Consider the following 18,910-nt stretch of genomic DNA (forward strand, 5'->3'; position numbering starts at 1 on the left):
TTGCTGTCCTGCTAAACAGATGAGTAGCAAGAACAGGCTCTGTTAATTTTGTTTCAGAGTAATGAGTTTAGCAGTTCTCTGGGAGTGCATTGGGATGTACATGCAAACTGCATTATTTAGGTTTCCTGATGTAAAAAGAACATCTGAATGAGAAGCTGTTTCATTGTTTCATTGAATTACTCACCTTAACAATGTTGTATTTGGGTTTGTCGTTTGTTTGTTTTTCTTAACAAAAGATATCTTGTTTATAGAAACTCTCCAGACACTTAAATTATGGAAATGCCATTTGCAGTGGTATGAATTCCAAGTTTTCCAGACAGTAACAAGCCCAGGGTAGTAGTACTATCAAGTTAATGCAGATATTTACTTGTAACATAGAATGAAAGACTCGGATGCCTGCCTCCACTGTGCCAGCTCCATTCGCATCTCTGCTTACTCCTCTTTATTACTGTAAACAAAATAAAGATTCACAAGGTAAAGCACACGTGTTAAACACGTTTTTTGTAGGTGAATCAGAGGCTTGGGTGCTTGTTCTCTGAAGAGATTTCTCTAATTCAGTTTCCTCCCCTAAGCGCATCCTTCTGCAGAGCGATTCCTGCAAACACATGGCTGAGGCGGCCGATCGCTGTTTGTAAGAGGGGAGCGTTTACTTGAGGCATTGGCTTTGGAAATGCAGGTGTGTTTTGCAGCATCTGAAGGCACATGAGCTCTCTGTTCCTTGCCTGGTGTGCTTCTGTCCTCTCTCCTTCCCCCAACTACCTTAGAAAGAAACAAGATTCCTGTTTCTCTTACTCTTTCCTCAGCTTCACAGTTTTTTTCAGATGCAAATACTTTTTCTGGTCACAATATCTTTGTACCTATAAAAGCATCTTGATACCCAGATTTGAATAGTCTTTCACTCAGGTTTGCAACTGTAGCAAACTACCAGTGGAAATGCCAAACTGTAGAAGTGTAGCGAGTATTATTTTGCATAGGAAGGATGAAACTTATTTTCCTTTCACTGTCTTTTGAGGCTAAAACCTTTGCAATTACAAAGGCTGAGCCAGCGCTGAATGGACACAAAGAAATAGATTATTCTTTTCAAGGAAGAGAAAGATGTGACTCTGGTGAATTTTCACAGCCATTGGTTTGAAGCTGGCCACATGCTCCTGCTTGATATTTCTCCCTGCTGATCAAAATCCAGCTCTGAAATGCTGGGGCTGCTCCCACCGTGACCCATCAGACAGCAGCTGCCTGCACCCGCTGTGCAGGCACCGCACGCCGAAGCACCCACGTGCCGAGGAATCTCGGCTATTTCCTTACGTACCCGGAGCCGCTTCTGGGAACAGGACAAACCTGCTGAAAGCCTTCCATCACCCCTCAGAGCAGCAGGAATGCAAGTATCAGTATTTGAGGCAATTGCTGTGGCACTTTATCAGATGCTCGGTTTTACTGAGCAGGAGAGTGCGTAGGGGTTTACAGACAGAACTCTTATCTAGTGCCATCTTTTCCTGTCTCCCACCTTTTGGTTTTAAAACTGCAGATCCATCCCGCAGACGCTGAGCTGCGGTGCAGGTTCCACTCAGGCAGAGCAGGGTGCCCGGTCCAGCAGCTGCCAAGCAGCTGGCGCTGCTGCCTGGTGGCTTTGCTCCGGGACCACAGGCAAGACGGGCTGACCCACCGGGGTGGGCAGCTGCTCCGACAATGAACCCACGGAGGACACAGGTCTTGAGGACTGGTAAAAAATAAAATATTACTGAAACTGAATTTAGACTTGAAAGAAATGTTGATTAACAATGTTAAAACATAGCAATATACGGTTTTCTTAGGAAATAGAATGATACGACACATCCTTGAGGGAAAGCCTAGTGATGATAAGGAAACCCTCCGTGTATTGGCAGAAGGGGCACCTTCTGGCCAGCAACCCTCAACACACCCCAGCAAGGCGATTCAGACTTCACCATCTCTGAGTTCTTGCATACAGTTTTTATTCTTAACCACAAAGTTTTTCATGGAATAGGTAGAGCGCCATATCTGAGTAGCATATTTGTGTGGATGTGCGAGCCCTGACATAAGCTTGCGACCCGCCCACCCTCACAGACAGAGTGAGACCCCCGGTTTGCTTGCCCACAGTGAGGCAGCGCTCCCAGTGCTAGAGAAACTGGTGGCAGCCCAGTTCCCAGCCCTGGCCTGCCAGCTGACCGCCCCTGATTTGGAAGGGGAGGGAGGGAGGCTGGTCTCCCATGTCCATCAGCCCCTGAGTGCCTCCTCCGGATGGACCCAACAGGCCGTTGTCACCCAGCCCGGGGGGCTGCCCTGAAGTCAGCCAGCCCAATTCGCTGGCACCAGTGGACATGACTATCACACTGTTAAGACTGGTGTCTCCACTGGTACAAGCTCCATAAAATGATGTTGACTGTTAGCATTTGACTTCCAGTTTAGTATCTTGTATGTAGATAACAGAAATACATCAAAAAAGAAAGTAGAAACGGTACAAAGTACAAAACTGAAAAATTCTTCTGGAACCATCTCTGTGTAGTGGGTGGCTGGTGGTGTTTGGCATTAGTCCTTAGCAAACTGACAGGCAGTACGTTTTAAGAAAAGGCTGGTTCCCCAGCTAGCTAGTGCTTGAGAATAAGCTCACTAGGGCAATTTCTTTCTTGCCCACAGATCGCAGTATAAGTGGTGGTTTACAGTGACTACTAGTAATCCTTACAGAACAAAACAAGCCACTGAAAGAAGAACTCCTGTAAAAATGGAGTGAGGTTTTGCTGTCTTGCTTGTAAGCTGTCCTGCTGTTGTGATTTTTGAGCCATTTCCCCTCCAGCAGCAGCCTGGACATCCGCTGTGCTGCACAGCACGTGCCTGGGTGCAGGGAGAGGGCGCGCAGAGCTGCAGTGCTCCTGTGGCCACAGGGCAAGTGGTTGAGGTATCACGGGTATAAATTTGAGAATGGCTATAAACGTTAATTCATTTCAAACAGGTGAAAAATAAATAAGAAAGAATCAATACAGTGTTTGTCTATGCATAAACAGCCATCATCAGCCTTTAAAACAATACACATCAGCTGGCCTGTGTGTACAATCAGCATAGGTTCCCCTTACTTGCTTAGGCTATGAAAGGCTCTGTGTGCTGTTAAAGAATTCTCTTTATTTTTGCTGACTGTTCTGATGAAAAATTCACTTCGCACCCCTCCTTCTGGAGCCCATGTGTGGGCAGTTCATCCCTGGAGATTTTTGAAAACCTGACTGGATGAGATCCTGAACAACTCAACTGAACATTAAGGGTAGCTTGCTTTGGGCAGAGGGTTGGGCTAGATGGTCTTCAGTAGTCCCTTCCAACTCCATTTTTCCCATGGTTCTGCAATTAGAACACAATGCTGCTTGGCCATCAGATGAAGGGCTTAGCTTTCTGCCACAATTGGCTGAACGCTGGATATGTCTGCCTTTGCAGAGTTCCTCTGGGAGGGTGCCCTTGCCTTCTGGCAGGTGCTGCCTCTTTTATAATGGCAGTTCTCAACCCAGGCATGCCTGAAGGGTGGGGAGATGGACCGCAGAGGATGGCTCTGGGCTGCACTCCTGCGCCTGCACACACAGAGCAAGGACTTCAGCTCAGACCTGAAGCTCTCATTCAGCCAGCAGTAAATGAAGGGGTTGTAGCAAGTGCTGCTCATGGCAAACCAGTGAAAAGCAAAGTACAGAGCATTGCTGCTGTGGATGGCCCTACAGGAGATCAACACCACGTAGCAGTTCAGGGGGAACCAGCATACTGCAAACACAACCACCACCACCATCAGCATCTTCAGTGTCATTTTCTTTTTCCGTTGGTGGGCATAGTATTGCTCCATGGTGAGGTCCCCAATGGCATTTCTCAGCCAGAGCTTCTTGGCGACCATGGTATATGTGATGGAGATCACAAGTAAGGGCAGGATGTACAACAGAACAAAAGTAGTCAAGTCCAAATACTTCCAGAAAAGATCAGCAGGAGGAGGGAAGCTGGGGAGGCAGACCATTCGTATTGTTCTGTTTCTGAAAATCAAAGACAGAAAGAACTGTCAGTTACACTACCAGATGCACACAACATCTGGAGGACAAACACTGCAGATGTTCCTACAAATTTCAGTAAAGGCACAGATAGCAGAACTCACTCAGTAATGTGGGCAAGTGCCACTTTCAATGGAAAATTTTGCTTTAGGTTTGACCTTTGGCCCCAGTGAAGATCCTCAGGAAAAGAAAGTAATGATCCATATAGACATCCATGTCCTCTAATGACAAAGAACACCTCTCTTCTGTGCCTGCCTCAGATTACAGGGCTGAAGCTCTGAGCCAAAATCAACTAGAAAGCAAGCCTGAAAGCGATTCCATTGATTTTCATTGTGCTTTTGTGAGAAACACACTGCCTGCTCACAGGGAAGGAGGGCTCCCCTGCTTTCCCGTGCTTTCTTTTTTAATAACACAGGTGGAAAGATGTGTGCCTTAGAATCTGTGGGGTTTTGGTTAAGCTGCGTATGTCATAGTAAAAAAAAAAAGCACCATGTAAACATCTTACCCAATATAAAATCTTGTCAAAGTCTGATAAATGGCATGAGGCAGTGAGAAGCAGACGGCCATAACCCAGATGATAATGATGCAAATCCCTCCTTTCACCATGGACATGCGTGGCTTGAGAGGGTGCATGATAACCTGCAGAGAACAACCAGTCCTGAGGATTTACAATGTCTTAAATGACAAAACCAAGCTGCAAGCTTTAGGAAAAGAAGAATGTATCTGTGCTTTACCCATGTCCAGGAGCAGGCGTTTCACACTGATCACTGAGTAAGCATCAAATTGTGTGTGCGCTTTCCAGGACAGCGTGGGATGCTCAGCATGGACACCAAGTGCGGCACAAGCTGAAGGCCAAGAGGCATTCTGGCTTGCACTATAGAGAGTGCAAAAAGTCTCCTAATTACTACAAACAAGGTCTCCAATAGAGATGGCAGCCACAGGGCTCACAATGTTCGGCATTTGGTGGAGTTGCAAGACAGAGTGATGCTCGAGAACCAGAGCTGGATGTAATCCTTGGCCAGCGCAGTGCTAACCAACTTGAAGGCTGGTCTGATACTCACAGTTTACCCTGTGCAGTACTGGCTATGACATGGTGTACTCCTTGTTTGCTGCTGCGCAGGGCTACTTTATCCGACAATGTCTTGGACACTCTCTGAGCCTCACATTGTGGTTTGAAGCAGCTCTGTGGCCCTCCGGTATGAAAAGGCAGAAAGGAGAGACTCATCTTACAGCACTTAAGAGTCTACGGGCTGGAAAATGCAAAGAGTTGTGCGAGTATGAAGCAGTACTGCTGGCCTCATGCCCTGAGCAGTGTCACCCATCAGCTTGAGTTCAGAGATCATCATGATGGTTAGATATCTGTTGAGTGACAGGAATTTCTCACCTGAACTGAATGTGCTAACACAGTTCTCACTGCTTCCAGTCTTAGGCATCACAAAGAGATGGAACAAGCCTAAAAACTGTACAACTCTTTGTAAATGGGTGATTATATTAGGCAATGAAACAATAATTAAAAATAGACCTATCATGTCATCCAAGTGATCTCTTGGCTGATGAAGTCTTTGGTATTTTATGCATGTCTTTTCTAGTCTCATTATAACTATCTACTTAATCAAGCTTCTACAACTCCCCTGGAGCATCTGTCTGCTCTGGTACCTTTCAGGACTAGCAATATTTTTAGAGGCAAGTGTTGATTTCTCTTTTCTCAGTGGCATCTCCTTACTTCTGCTCTTATCTCTTTGGGCCATACAAGCTCATTCCAGTTCTGAGGAACCTTCTTCACCGAATTTAAAGGCAGATATTGTGTTTGCCCTTAATTAAACAAACACTTCTTGATACCTAGCCATGCTTTGCAATCAACGCAGAATCTACTGATTAAAACGAATCATTATCAAAATGCTTTGCTTTCAGGAGCTACAGTGTTGCACACAGCATGGGCAGGCTACCAAACCTCTTGTGGTAAACCAGACAGAAACAGATGATCTGTCCTCTGACTGTCACTGTAAGTTTCTGACACCAGATTGAGCACATCCCAGTCCAGCAGAGTGGAATCTGTCATTGTTCTGAACTCTAGCCATGTCATCTATCATGTGAAACTGCTTTTCTGTAACAACTGTTTCAGTGACTCCAGCACTGCCAGAAAAATAGTCTGCCTGAGAGCGCACCTTGCAGGATCGGCTCCCCCAGTGCACAGCATTTACCCGCTTAAGCAAAAATTACGAACTGCATTACACTTTAAGGAAATCCTTCGGCTGGCTCTCATTGCTTGACCTGTAAGGCTTTCCTGGTTGGTATGTGCCAAAAAGTATCAGGGCAGGGGGATGGGGAGGAGAATTTCTCACCTGAACTGAATGTGCTAACACAGTTCTCACTGCTTCCAGTCTTAGGCATCACGAAGAGATGGAACAAGCCTGAAAACTGTACAACTCTTTGTAAATACATGCTGTGGGAATGCATTGGCTTGTTGGTGTTTGAACATCAGAATATATTCCTGCCATGCTTTCAGGGCTGTGCTCCATGGAGTGCCTGAGGTCGGCATGGGCCCCGGGAGACCTTATAGCTCAGCGCCCCGTGCAAAGCAGGGTCAGCCAGAGCAGGCTGCCCAGGTCTGCTTCTGCTTGGGTTTGGGGATTCTCCAAGGATGCAGACTGCACAACCTCCCTGGGCAGCCTGATCCTGTGTCTGATCACCCTCGCTGTATAAAACCACAGTTTTTTTGTATACCACCATGAAAGCTAGAGTTCCTTGATTCCCAAAACAGTGCAGGTTGCCAGGTACTGGGATAGAAAGGTGAAAAAAAATATGTATTTACTGCCTTGTTTTCTAGCCAACACAGGGGTGATGTTATCACTTACCTGATGCCGATCCAGGGCTATGGCAGCAAGGGTCAGCACAGACACATGAACTGAGCAGTACTGAACAAAGCGGCTGATGTGACACATCAGCTTCCCAAAAACCCAGGTACTGCTTACAAACCGCACCTGAAGAACAGACAAAATTGGATTAGAAAGTCTGTGATATCTGAAGAGTAGCAAATAGGCTTCCCAGGAATATGGTAAGGAAGAAATGCTTTAATATAGTTTCCATATGCTTTGCAGATGCATTATACTCAGTTTTTCTGGAGAAACAGTGACTATGCATGAGGCTGTGAAACAGGTGAGATTTACTGTACTGTGCAAACAAACCCGCTCAAGTAGTGCTTGTGTATGTGTGTTTAACATGCACATGTACATGTAATGTGGCCCTATTGGAAAATGTAAAGAAATCAAGAAAGCCCCTTGATAAGGCTCTGCAGGGAAAACCAGCAGCTTGCCTCCTTAAAAACAGTTGCACGTTTGAATTTGTGGACGCTGGAAGTTGCATGGGTTCAAAACTTAGTGAGGGAAATTCATAGAAGAAAAAATCATTGAGGGCACTGAAGTAGCGAGGTAACACCTTAGGGGTGAGGACGGCCTGTCTGTGGAGCATCCCTGCCTGCCCCTGCCTGTACAATTCCTGGGGTCTGCAGGGACCGTCTCCATGCGGGCGTGAATCCAGGAGCTGTTGGGGGTGGGGGTGGGTGTTGGAGCCCCGGCATTCCGTATGAGTGCCCAGGGAGGTGTTACTTATTGTGGCTTTTCTGCAGAGGACATTCTTCCAAGTAATCGTTGTCTCACTCGCTTGTTATTCCTGACTATGCAATATTTATTCCAAATTAATGTAAATCATTATGGAAGCAGATTAAGCTAACTTGAAATAAAGCACATCTATTAACAAAGATCTGTCCACACAGAAAACTAGTGAAGACTAGCTAATCTGTTTTCAATCCATCTATATTAATTTCCCTATAGAGACAACTCTAGTAGTAACGACTCTGTCACTGGATGTGTAGCACTGTGCTGTTTCTTTGAAGCTGATGTAGAGCTGTTTCCTAAGAGAGATTACAGTTTATTTAATCACTTGTGCCTAATGTGTGACTATTGTTGTGCAAACACACCAGAGGGCACTCTCCTTTCCCTGAACAGATGCCGGTATGCAAACGCCGTCAGAGGAGAGCAGAGGAATCACACCAGAGCAGCAGAATCAATTTAAGAAAAGGTGAATTCGAACTGACAGTTCAGCAACTGATTTTAGAAGGCAGAAGAACACTACAGACAGCTCTGGGCAAGGACTGAAGCAGGAGTATTTAGGATCTTTTGGACCAGAGGTCTGTCAGCTTCTGCTATACGGAGTCCTACTTAGACATTGTGTATAGATTATGACAGTGGGGCAATAAATTAATCTGTTCCTCTCACCTCATTCTTTTAATTTTTTTTTATGTCTCATATTATTTAGTAACTGAATATAAAAGTGCAATCAGCCCCAAGAAGCACAGTTTGTAGCACCCGAGGAAGAGGTATGCCAGGCTGACAGGGCTCAGCACAGACCTAGAGGTTTCACCCTCACAAGGACCAACCTCATTTGCATCATTTCTGCAGGAAATTGGCAGTTAATTGGACTTCCTACTGTCAAACTTGTCCCTGCTTCCTTCCTCATCAAAAGGGCTTCAACATCCGTGCCTTGCCACCTTTCTGGAAGAGGGAGGAAAGCCACAGTGGAGCAGTGCCTGCCAGCAGCATCGCCAGGGGCACAAGCCCACCAGTTCTGCTTGCCGAGCCCTGCCTGCGTGCGAGGGCTGTCGGGGACGGGGACGGGGGACGGGCGCACGTCTCTGGCTTCTCCGGGAGGCAAAAGGAGAGAGGAGGGGAGCCAGAAAGAAACTCTGCATGTTAGCCTGTTACTGGCCCATTCAATACATGGGTACACAGCTGACAGGCACACACAAACACCAGCAAAACACAGAGAAGCTGAGTGCTCACCAGCGTGAAGGGTGTGTTCAGAATGGTGATCATCACATCGGCAACAGCCAGGTTCACAATGAAGAGGCTGGTGGCAGAGTGCATCCTTTTGTTCTTGATCACCACGTGGCACACCAGGACGTTGCCGAAGAGCGAGATGCAGATGATCACAGAGTAGGCTACTATCAGCAGCGCCTTCACCGTCCGGCTCTGGGACTCGCCCTCGTACTTGGTCCCGCTGCCAAAGTCTCCCAGGTCCTCCAGGTCCAAATCACTGTGGAAGAAGGATTGGTTAGAGAAGCTGTACAGTGCAGAGAAGAAGTTGGTCGTGTTGTGATTCTCTGCTCTCCAGAAGGGCTTGGAGATGTACTGCAAAGGGAACCACGTGTGCCTGCTCATGGCTTAGGAAGCAGAGCTCCAGAGCTGCCCACGTCCCCAGGCAGGCTGCACGTTCCTATCTGCCCTTCTTCCTGGCAGCTCAAGTGCTAAAGTCAGTAGCTGCAGGAGGAAACACACACACTTGCATTTTAAAATCTGCCCCGTGGTTGGAAACTACATAAAAGAGTTGATAAATGGATCCTTCTTGCTGTGCTGATTACATGTGAGCTTTGCTTCGGGGACTCTCCAGCTGCTGTCCTTTTTCAGTCTCATGCGCCCTACATACAGAAGCTGATTCGGATGCTGAAATATCAGAGATCCCAAAACGCTTTCTCTCTGCACCTAGGGAGAAATCCTAGTGAGTATTTCCTTTTGGGCACTGTTCTGCTTCTCTCCTGCAACTTCTTCTTGGAAATCTGCTTTACTGGTTTCCCACATAGTCCTTCATCTGTCACATTTCTGTTTCCCAAGAGTTTTCACAGCTTGTCAGAATCAAAAAAGCAAGGGCTGCTGTTCCCTTTACTTTCCATCCTCAAAGTATCTCTGAGCTATGCTCCGGAGCAGCTTTGCTCAGAGGCTGAGTGGTCCCTGCTTTCCCTGTGATATATACAGCTGCCAGATGACAACCACGCACGGAATAGCCAATAGCATATCTCTCCCTAGCTTATCCCAACGTACTGCAACCCCACGCAGACGATGGGAGAGTCTGACGTGCAGATCTAGCTGAGCAGCAAAACAGAGGAGGAGTGGATGTGCCCTGATCTTCCCTGGCTCCTCTCTCCTCCTCTCGCCTTCTGGGTACCCGGCACAGCAGCTGCCTAGGGTGAAGCATCTTTACTGATTTGCAGCATTTGTATTTCTCTGCGTTCCAGAGTTGTAGCAGACAGAGAATGTCTGAGGATTTCTGCCTCCAGAGACCTCCCAGCTTTGTGCTCGCCACTGGCCCCTTCTCGCTGTCCCATGGTGTGGAGGTCAGTGTAAAAACTGAAACACAACCTGAAGATGAGGACAGAAATGTCAGGGTTCTGCTGGGTGCCCAGGGAGGCTGCTGCCTCAGCCCAGCCCTCTGTGCGCTGAGCCAGGAGCAGGGGCAGAGCAGCAGCGTGGGTGGAAGCCCCTTCCCTTCTCCTTCCCTCCCTTTGCAGACACTGCCACTTGCAGAGCAGCTTCGGGCTCCAAGCTCAGAAGCAAAGAACTGCTCTGGGCTACCCTCCTGCAGTGCTCCCGCAGCACTGGCTGCTGGGCGGCTTGGGGGCTGAGCAGGGAGGGGGCAGGTTGGCAAATGGAACTGGAAGCAAAAGTCACCTTCTTGTTTTTGACAAACTCGGCATCCCAACATTCACTTGGAGACACAGAATGTCATCTTTTGCTGTGTTTTCATCGTGCGTGTCTTCAGAGATGTCACCAGGCTTCTCTGCCCTTCCTCAGCACCCCAGACCCCTTTTTGCTCGAGGCCCACAGCTGGCCCATACCTGGACTCTGCCCAGGGGCTGAGCCAGGCATGCCGCTGGGTCAGGGCACGAACCAGCAAGCGGGCTGTTTCATCTTTTTCTTCGTAATCTCTGTTGCGTAAGGATGCCAATTAGCTCAGGCTTTTATCCAGAGGGCAGAAAATCACGTCCCTTAGAGCCGTAAAGGCAGAGGGCTGTGGCACGCATCACAGCAGAAGCAGGGCTCTTGCTGCTGAAGGAGGAATGGCAACCTTTCCTGCCATGTCTTCTGGAGATGCAGGCTGTCAGAAACTGCTGCTGATGGCTTGGCAGTGAATGCCACCATGCACATATAGGCATATACATACACACACACCCTGTCTGACACAAATGTGCTCATTTGCCAGTGTTCCCTTCCATTTGTCATGCATTAGAAGGACAACTTGGCAGAGCAGCATTTAGATGCACAATGCATAAACACAATCCTTTCCATTGCCCCGTGTGCCAAAGGCATGATATTCCCATACTTCAGTATTCTTTGCAGAACTGTTTTATTCTGTCAAAGGTTCAAACACTTAAGCAATCACATGCTGTTTTGCTGCAGTTATTATCCACTCATGAACATTCTGAGCTGCTTCTAGCAGACTTCACTGTTCACCATGCATCATAATGCCTGTGCTGGCTCTTCTAAGTCAAACAGAGAAAGCAAGGGAGAAACATACTTTTTCAAACACATCCAGCTGAATTGCACAGGGTCAGCCTTTGTTTCTATAGGAGATTTTTGACTTTCTCACTTTCACACCACTTGAGTAAAAAATTTTTGGAACTTTTCATTTTCATGAATTGATTTAGCATTTTCATTTCTGGTGCTTTTTTTGTGTCAGAAAGAAATGTCAAATTGCTGAAACTTCAGCTGAGATGAAGATCTATTCTCTCAATAGATCTAGTGTAGACCAAGTGTTACGAGGGCCAAAGAAATGGGCTGTACTATAAAAATTGAAATCCTTTTTTGCTCAGTAGTCTAGCAAATCTAAATACCAAAGAATCAAATTACTTAAAAAAAAAATAAACCACATACATTTTGTTGTAGTTTGACAGGGAAAATAAGAAAAGGTCTGAACTTCCCAGTTAAAATTTTCACTCACCAGATACTAGTACCATGTTGTCATGACTTGTATGTCACATCAGCATACTGATGTGACATCATGACTCAATTCCTGTCCCTGACCTCGTAAATGTACCTGGAATTTGACATGCACATTTTTAAAACATAAACTTGCACCTCACCAGTGCAGCTAACCCGGCTGCTGGGAGTGGCCAGGTCTGGCTCTGGAGGCTCATAGAGGTTTTGTCCCACTTGGGGACCTGAAAACACCAGATTATGAGCACTTTCACAGGTCATTGCAATGGTTCATTTTTTGTGGCATTTCACTTGCTCTTCACCTTTCTCGCTCAGTGCAGCCTCCCAGGACCGGTGACACAGGACAGCCTCTGGATAGAGGCAAGGACTGCATCGCCTCCGCTCAGGGAGGCCGCGAGCTGTTGGGAAGGAACCACTGATGTTGCGGGTTCCTGGCGTCTTCCCAGCACATGCCTGTGGGGACTTGTTCCTTTCTGACAGAGATAAGGCAGATAATTCAGAAGTCAGTTCCATTGTACAGTATGTAAAAGTGTCTGGGGTCAAGGCTACTTACCCTTGCTCCTTAATTTAAGCTAATTTTAAAGAAATGGCTTCCACAGGCAGGATTCATCTTCATGACTGGTCGGTACTTAACAATTAGCCAAACCATACTAGCAATGGAGTCTTTCTCCCCACGCTGTATCTCCACAGGCTTAGCAGGTATATATATGAAAATGTTTGCCGCTGTCTGCACCCATGAAGATGTGAATAAAACATCTTTATTACTGGAGTACTGAGCTTGCAAAGCTGAACAAAATTGTCCCTACAGGTCTCTGCAGATTATTATGCTTCATATTTATGAGGTATGTAAAGACCTTATAAGAGGGCATAAGAGAAACACAGAGAGTACAAGGCCATTACATTATACATTTTCCTAATGCAGAAGTTCCCATCGGGCTCCAAAGGTGCATTTTTGGCTGCTTGTCCACATCTCTGCCCATCCTTCTCTGAGCTCCGTTGCTGGTGCCAAGCACAGGCTGGCAGGGAAAGGTTGTGAGAGCTGCTCGAGAAAAGGTGCTGCTCTGAAGCTGCTCCCGCTTTTGAGCCATTTCTGCTTCAGAACATGTAGGGGAGCTCCCCAGAGCAGCCCGCAGGGACACCAGCCATGCCTCCGAGAGCACATTACGACAAAACCTAAAACAAGGTCTGCTGCTGCAATAATAAGATTTCTGGCTTGAAAAAGAAAATGTCTCCACTTTGCCATTCAGAGTAAAAAGCAACTGGAGTAGAAAGGAAGTTTCAGTGCTTGAGCCTTGTTCAGAGGGAGAAAATTCAACAGCTAAAATTCCCAAGCCTGAACGAGCTGAATGAGGAAAAATAAATTTAATGTGCCTGTTGCATTAGCCAGCCTTTTGAAAGAGTCCTGTTCCCTAGAGAAGCTAATTGTTTACACTTTTATGTTTTAAATACAGATTTGATAAACAACAGAAACAATGAGAGCTACATATTATCTCCTAATTTTTTTTCTTTCACTCGAAAGGTGGTTTATAAATAACAGTTTGAACAGTCCTTGGAAACCATGATCTGGGAACTTTTTCTTTTTTTTGTGTTTGCTTTAATGCACTGAGGACACTATTCCTCTTCATTTGCAGTGACTAGTGCTGCTTTTATGACTCAGAAAATGTGAGAAGAACGGGCACAGAAATCTTGCAGGACATTTCATGGACTTGATAATATGACTTAATAAATAAACCATGTTTACCAATAATGGAGTGAATACCCTAAGTAATGAATTAGACAAGGCAGCGCTGTAATTCAGGCAGATGCTAACAATTCAAAATCACAAATATATTTAACTTAGGGGCTGTTTACTGTGCAGAACAGCTTAACATCATGGCAATAGCAAAGCCCGCAGTAGACAGGGAAAGGCAGGCAAGATTTGGCACGCCTGGACGTGCTCAGCAGTGGCGTGCTGCCACCGTGCATGGTGCGGGGAGGGCCAGGGGGCCAGCAGCCTGCTGAGACCCTGCACCATGCCTGCCAGCCCTGCCGGCATGGCTGCGACTGCAACCACAGCTGGAAACAATGCTCCAAATGGCATCTGATTTAAAAGGCATTCAGAGGCCTTTTACCCCATGAGGGTGTTCTGGGGTGTAGGTACACTGAGTGCTTTGGGGAACGCTTTTCCATGTGGGTACACCAAGGTTTGGCTCCTGGGGAGGAGGAGACCTGCGCAGCCTGCAGCACTGGGCAACACGGTCCTATCTGTGCCTTCCTTCTTCCCCACTAACATTATTCACCACAGGCTTTCTCTTGTGTTCCCCTCTCGATATGTGAGCACCATTGCAGATACAACCCAACTTTTACAAAATGTTTTTACTAAGAGTGGACTTCTGGGTGAAATCAGAAAATTTGCCACCATGAAATAATAACAGCTGCTAACATATAAATTGGAAACACTCCCTGACAATTAACTCCTTCCATCTCTGCTTCATGGCTATAAAACTGATGGGTGTGTTTGGTGCAGATAAGGGTTATTTAGAGACTCTACAAAGTCCACAGTTTGATCTTCGCATTGTGAACACTTACAAGATTCAGTGCAGCCCAAAAACGGGACCCCCTTCTGTTAAGTGCAGCACCCCACACCTCTTGTCAGAGCAGTTCAATTCAGACCTGGGCAGGATCCCTGCAGCTGTGACCTGCGAATGATCACACATCCTACCTGGCATCTGCCAAGCTGTCTCACCTACCAATCAATGCCCCGTTTAATTATGGGGACATGGAACTAGAGCTCTTCAATCATCTAGCATCAGCCAGGGAGCTGGCGGCAATGTCTTTGGCTTTCAGGACAGGCAGTGGGGGGCTGGGGGCCGTGGAGCTGAGCCTTGACCCACAGCCTCCCCCGGCAGAGCAGCGCTGCTCTGGGGAAGGGCAGCCCGACAGGCAACACTGGCAAACCTGGTGCAGAGGTGCTCTCAGGAAGGGAGGGGGTAGTAACTACGGAGAATGGGGAGCGCTGAACTTCATGGTTGCTGTTGCCTGTGGTAACATACCATTACCCACTGCCAGTGTTACCTCCAGCACCGTCAAGGACCTGCTAAGAATCAGATAAGTGCCGCAGCATGAACAAGTGAACAACTTTGTTCTCCCATCTCAGCAACCTGCAGTAAAGAAAAGAGGCTTTTGGTAGGAAACACCTTACCGTATTCCTTCTTTGTTTCAAGTTCTTTCAGCCCCAACTGTCAGAGTGAAAGGTGTGTTTAGTCCTTTAGTCATTGCTTTTACTAATTCTCCCTTAAATACGCTGAAATAAACAGCTGCAGCGCTGTCCTTCCACTCCCCTTTTCGTGCTTGGGCATTCAGGGTCACTCTGCTGCCTTCAGCATCACCCAGGCATGACACGAGAACGTCACATATGCAGGGACAGTCCATCAGTAGGTACCGCCCTGTGACTTCGAGGCTGGATGTCTGCAAGACAGAGGGAAATTATTTAAGACAGTTGAGCTATTTGGGCTGCCACTTCTCAGGGAGCCAGCAGGAGGTAAAGCCCGGCATCTCCCCCGTAACCTGCTCTTCCTACTGTAGGATTCTTGAACCAGAGAAGCCAAATCCTAGCTCAGCATGTGAGCTCACAAACTCCTTTCCTGAAATCCTTATGCCCATTTACTCCCCTGTGATACCCACCAAGCTGCTTGGGAAAAAGCCCCTTCAACGTGGGGGACTTCTTGCAGCACACACTTGTCCAAGAGCTTGTACCGACTCACTGCAAATCTGCTGCAAAACTTTCCTTCCAGCTAACAGGGCTGAAGGGGAGATGGATGAATTTCTTTGCGCTACTGTTAATTGCGTGTGAAATTGCCAGTTCCTTCTACCGTCAGGCTCGTCGACAGGTGCACAGGCAGAGTCCACTATTAAGAAAACACATTATACGGAACAAGCTCTGCAGGAAAGGCAAACCTATTCCAGCCAATTATCTGGAATTGAAACGGATGCTGCTCCGGTGCACGGCGAGCCAAGCCAAGCTGGGCACTACGTCCTCGCCGGCACCCAGGCAGTGTGCAGAGGCTCAGCTCCCTGAATGGCAAGGCTCCTCTCACATGCATTTGCATCTGCTCTCCCACCCGCTTTGGCCTCCACATTGCTGAGAATTACAACGCCTACAGCTCCGAGTGCTCCAGATCATGCCCAAGGGCCAATTCCAGCCCACCAGCCCCACGTGCACGGAGTGATCAGCGTTTTCCCTCTTGAAGTCGGGAGGCGATGGGCTGCCGGCTCAGCCAGGAGCATGGCTGGTGCCCACAGCCGTTTGCTCAGCACCTGGGGTGGGCTGGGGGCCCTGGCCCACTGGCACTGCCGTGATGCCACTACTGCAGCCGCACCTGGCAGGGCTCGAGTTAACAGCCGTCCATACCCTCTTGCTTCTGTGGAGCAGCAGCACCAGTAAACAGGGTGATAAAAGAATCATGTAATGAGAAGATGCTCAGCCGAAAGGGAGTGTGTGGAGCACAGTTTGTTTAGTCATGCCAAAGTAAACTCACTAATTACTTTCAGGTCCTCCTTGAAGTGCTGTGCTTTCTTCCCAGTGGAATGAATTGCCCTGAGGTAAACAGACACTGTAAAACTTCAATGTCTTCCCCCACCCCCCCACCCCACCCCCCGCCCCGAGAACAAAAAATTATTCTTTGCGGGGAAAAATGTGAAAGAAAGTGCTGGGCACAGACTATCTGCCAATGTACATAACTAAATACACCCTCCCACCCCCCCAAAACAGCATTTGAGCTTTTATTCTCACAGCTTTCCTGGGAGGCAGTGAAATACAATTCCCATTGAAAATAGGAAATATGATCTGCAGACAGAGGAAAGGCACAGATGATCAGAGGACCTGTGTGGGATTACCCAGAACACAGATGCCCGAGTTAGAAGCTGACAATGACTTCTTCGGATACTCTGGACCAGCCTTTCCACAGCGAAGACTGACACAGAAGCAACCTGTAAAAATAGGCACTGTGAACCAATGCGGTGAGGAACTACATGACCTTGTGATCCAAACACTGTACAATCACAGGCCAGATTTTGCAAATATAACTAAAAGAAGCCATGCACAGCACCCTATAGATTTATCCTGAAGCACAGCCTGGAACAGCACAAATCTTTCCAATATTTTGTGCTAAGAGACATTTGAGTATGTTTGCTACTTTCTTTTTGCAACAGCAATTGAATTCAGCACAACCTTTTGTCATTTAAGAGAAATATGTCCCTTGGCACCCAGAGCACCTCTGCAAGCAGGTCCCTGGCAGGCTGGTGGAGCTGGACCACAGCCGCTCTCCATCCTGAGGGGCTGAGGGAGTCCGAACCACCAGCCACCATTTGTCTCGGTCGCTCGCAGCCTTCCTCATCTCAGCAGGACTACTTGCGAAAACAAAAGTCTCTCCATTGAATTTCTTCTCAGAGGAGTTTACATTTGTTCCTACTGGCTCACTTATGGTGGGGTCTTTGGAGAAGGGGATGTGCGTAAGTTATCACATCTTATTGCCAAATAAGCACCTTTGCTTTAGATATCCAGCACTGTTTCTGAGAAGGACCATGGCTCCAAGGGCCCTCTTTCACTCCTTTCCCAGAGAGCTGCCTTGGTGAGGTGTGTGTCCCTGGCCCAGAGAGGGGGAACTTCCCAAACCCATAGTGGGAGTAAGCTGTGGCCAACTGTCTTTATAAAGCTGGGTACAAATGTACCTGACAGGTTTTCCGTGACTCCTCTAATGTATCTGCTATTATTTCTAATTCAGTGTGCCAGACACACAGCAGAGTTCAGCCGTAGTACATACAGGTCAACCACAGCAAAATGCTCAAGTGGATTACAGGCACATAATTCTAAGCAGTGAGAAAGTACAAAAATATATTTTAAAATTTCATGTTATTTCCTATTTCCTGTCACTATGAAATGGCTGTAAAGCAAAAACAAGGCAAAGCAGCCAAGGGGCACACTATCAGTTCAGGACATGAAATTTGACATCTGCTAATCTGGAAGATTTGCTCTTGACAAGGAAGATTTGATTGATACAGCAGAGACAAGACATAGAGAGGAGGCATCACTGGCAATGCAGCAGCTCCTGATCATAGTCCATCAGGAGGTGTAAATGAGCACTGCCAGGTTTTGGCAATGTGTTTTCTTCCTTTGAAGAAAATTTGATACCCGGAGAAAAAGCCAGACAGCTTGTTCTGGAGCCAAGTCCCATTGGCAGAGGCAGGCAAATTGCTGTGGAAGCTTCTGTCATGCCTTTTTTTTTTTTTTTTCTTTAGTTTGAAGAAAACTCCTCTTGGAGGGTGGGAAGATGCACTAGCCTAAAAACTGCTCTGAAGTTTCTGAAAAATAACAAAAAAACCCCACCCTCATCTGACTTTACTAGCAGCTACAAATGTTCTAATGGGAACTGAGAACCTCATTCCTTTAATAAGTGATGCAGAAGATAAAATATTATTTGAAGGGAAAAGTGAAATAAGAAGCCTTGAAATGCTTCTGAAGACTCCCTGGAGACAGGCATGACACGAGCCCTGAAACGCACAGCTGCAAAACCCATCTGTGAAGGGTGGCTTTTTCAGAAAGTGACCAGAGAGTAGGTGGTGGTCTGCAGGTTCTATTTGTGTTCTGGAAGTGCTGCATTTTTCACTGAAAATCTGAATGAAAGCTGCGACATAAACGTAATTCATGCCAATCTGAAATTTTAGCTATGGACAACAAATTCTACCCCAGTCAATTAAAAATATAATTTTAAGAAAATCTTGTTTTCCTTAGGAAGCAAATATTTCTCTACAAAACCAATAATTTTCAATTTCAGTCTCTTAAGCCAGCCCATGGTTACTGAGTTTGGCTGCTGCCAGCTCATGAAGGTCTTGCTATGGAGCTGAAAGAGGCAAATGGCTTCAGAGGACACAGCCCTGCGCAGGGAGCACGTCTTTCAAGGAGGAAAGTCACAGTAAAATAAGTGAGAAGCCGGAAATGGGCTCATCTCAGGTACGTGGGAGGTAGCCCTGGAAGATGCCTGCCCTGGGATAGCATTGCTTCCCTTCACCTGGGCTGCGCTCACCTACCCTACAGCGTCCTTCTACATCCCTCCTGCCCCAGGCATCTCCCACCGGGATTCTTTT

At 47.0% G+C, this 18,910-nt stretch overlaps 1 protein-coding gene across 2 annotated transcripts; it reads right to left on the reverse strand.

Annotated features, from left to right (window-relative positions):
* Positions 1–1,615: 1,615 nt before the first annotated feature.
* On the reverse strand, positions 1,616–16,383 carry LOC101915542 (G-protein coupled receptor 83-like). 2 transcript variants are annotated; one of them, XM_055818296.1, is made up of 5 exons: positions 14,970–16,383; positions 8,861–14,864; positions 6,878–7,003; positions 4,528–4,661; positions 1,616–4,007 (listed from the first exon to the last, which is right to left on the reverse strand). In XM_055818296.1, exons 2-5 carry the CDS (start codon positions 9,236–9,238, stop codon positions 3,383–3,385), a joined length of 1,263 nt encoding a protein of 420 aa, XP_055674271.1. In that variant the 5' UTR covers positions 9,239–14,864; positions 14,970–16,383; the 3' UTR covers positions 1,616–3,382. The 2 variants fall into 2 exon arrangements, with proteins under 2 accessions (XP_055674271.1, XP_005229221.1); XM_005229164.4 differs by having other exon boundaries at positions 8,861–16,383.
* Between the last annotated feature and the right edge of the window lie 2,527 nt (positions 16,384–18,910).

Source organism: Falco peregrinus, chromosome 13 (genome assembly GCF_023634155.1).
Source record: "Falco peregrinus isolate bFalPer1 chromosome 13, bFalPer1.pri, whole genome shotgun sequence".
NCBI classification, from domain to species: Eukaryota; Metazoa; Chordata; class Aves; order Falconiformes; family Falconidae; genus Falco; species Falco peregrinus.

Excerpts from the sequence above, each read along its gene's own strand:
- LOC101915542 (XM_055818296.1), bottom strand. The coding sequence starts at position 9,238 with ATGAGCAGGCACACGTGGTTCCCTTTGCAGTACATCTCCAAGCCCTTC. Across the intron at positions 7,004-8,860 it reads TGAACACACCCTTCACGCTG|GTGCGGTTTGTAAGCAGTAC; the intron begins GTGAGCACTCAG and ends TCTGTTCTTCAG. Across the intron at positions 4,662-6,877 it reads TAGCCCTGGATCGGCATCAG|GTTATCATGCACCCTCTCAA; the intron begins GTAAGTGATAAC and ends TGTTCTCTGCAG.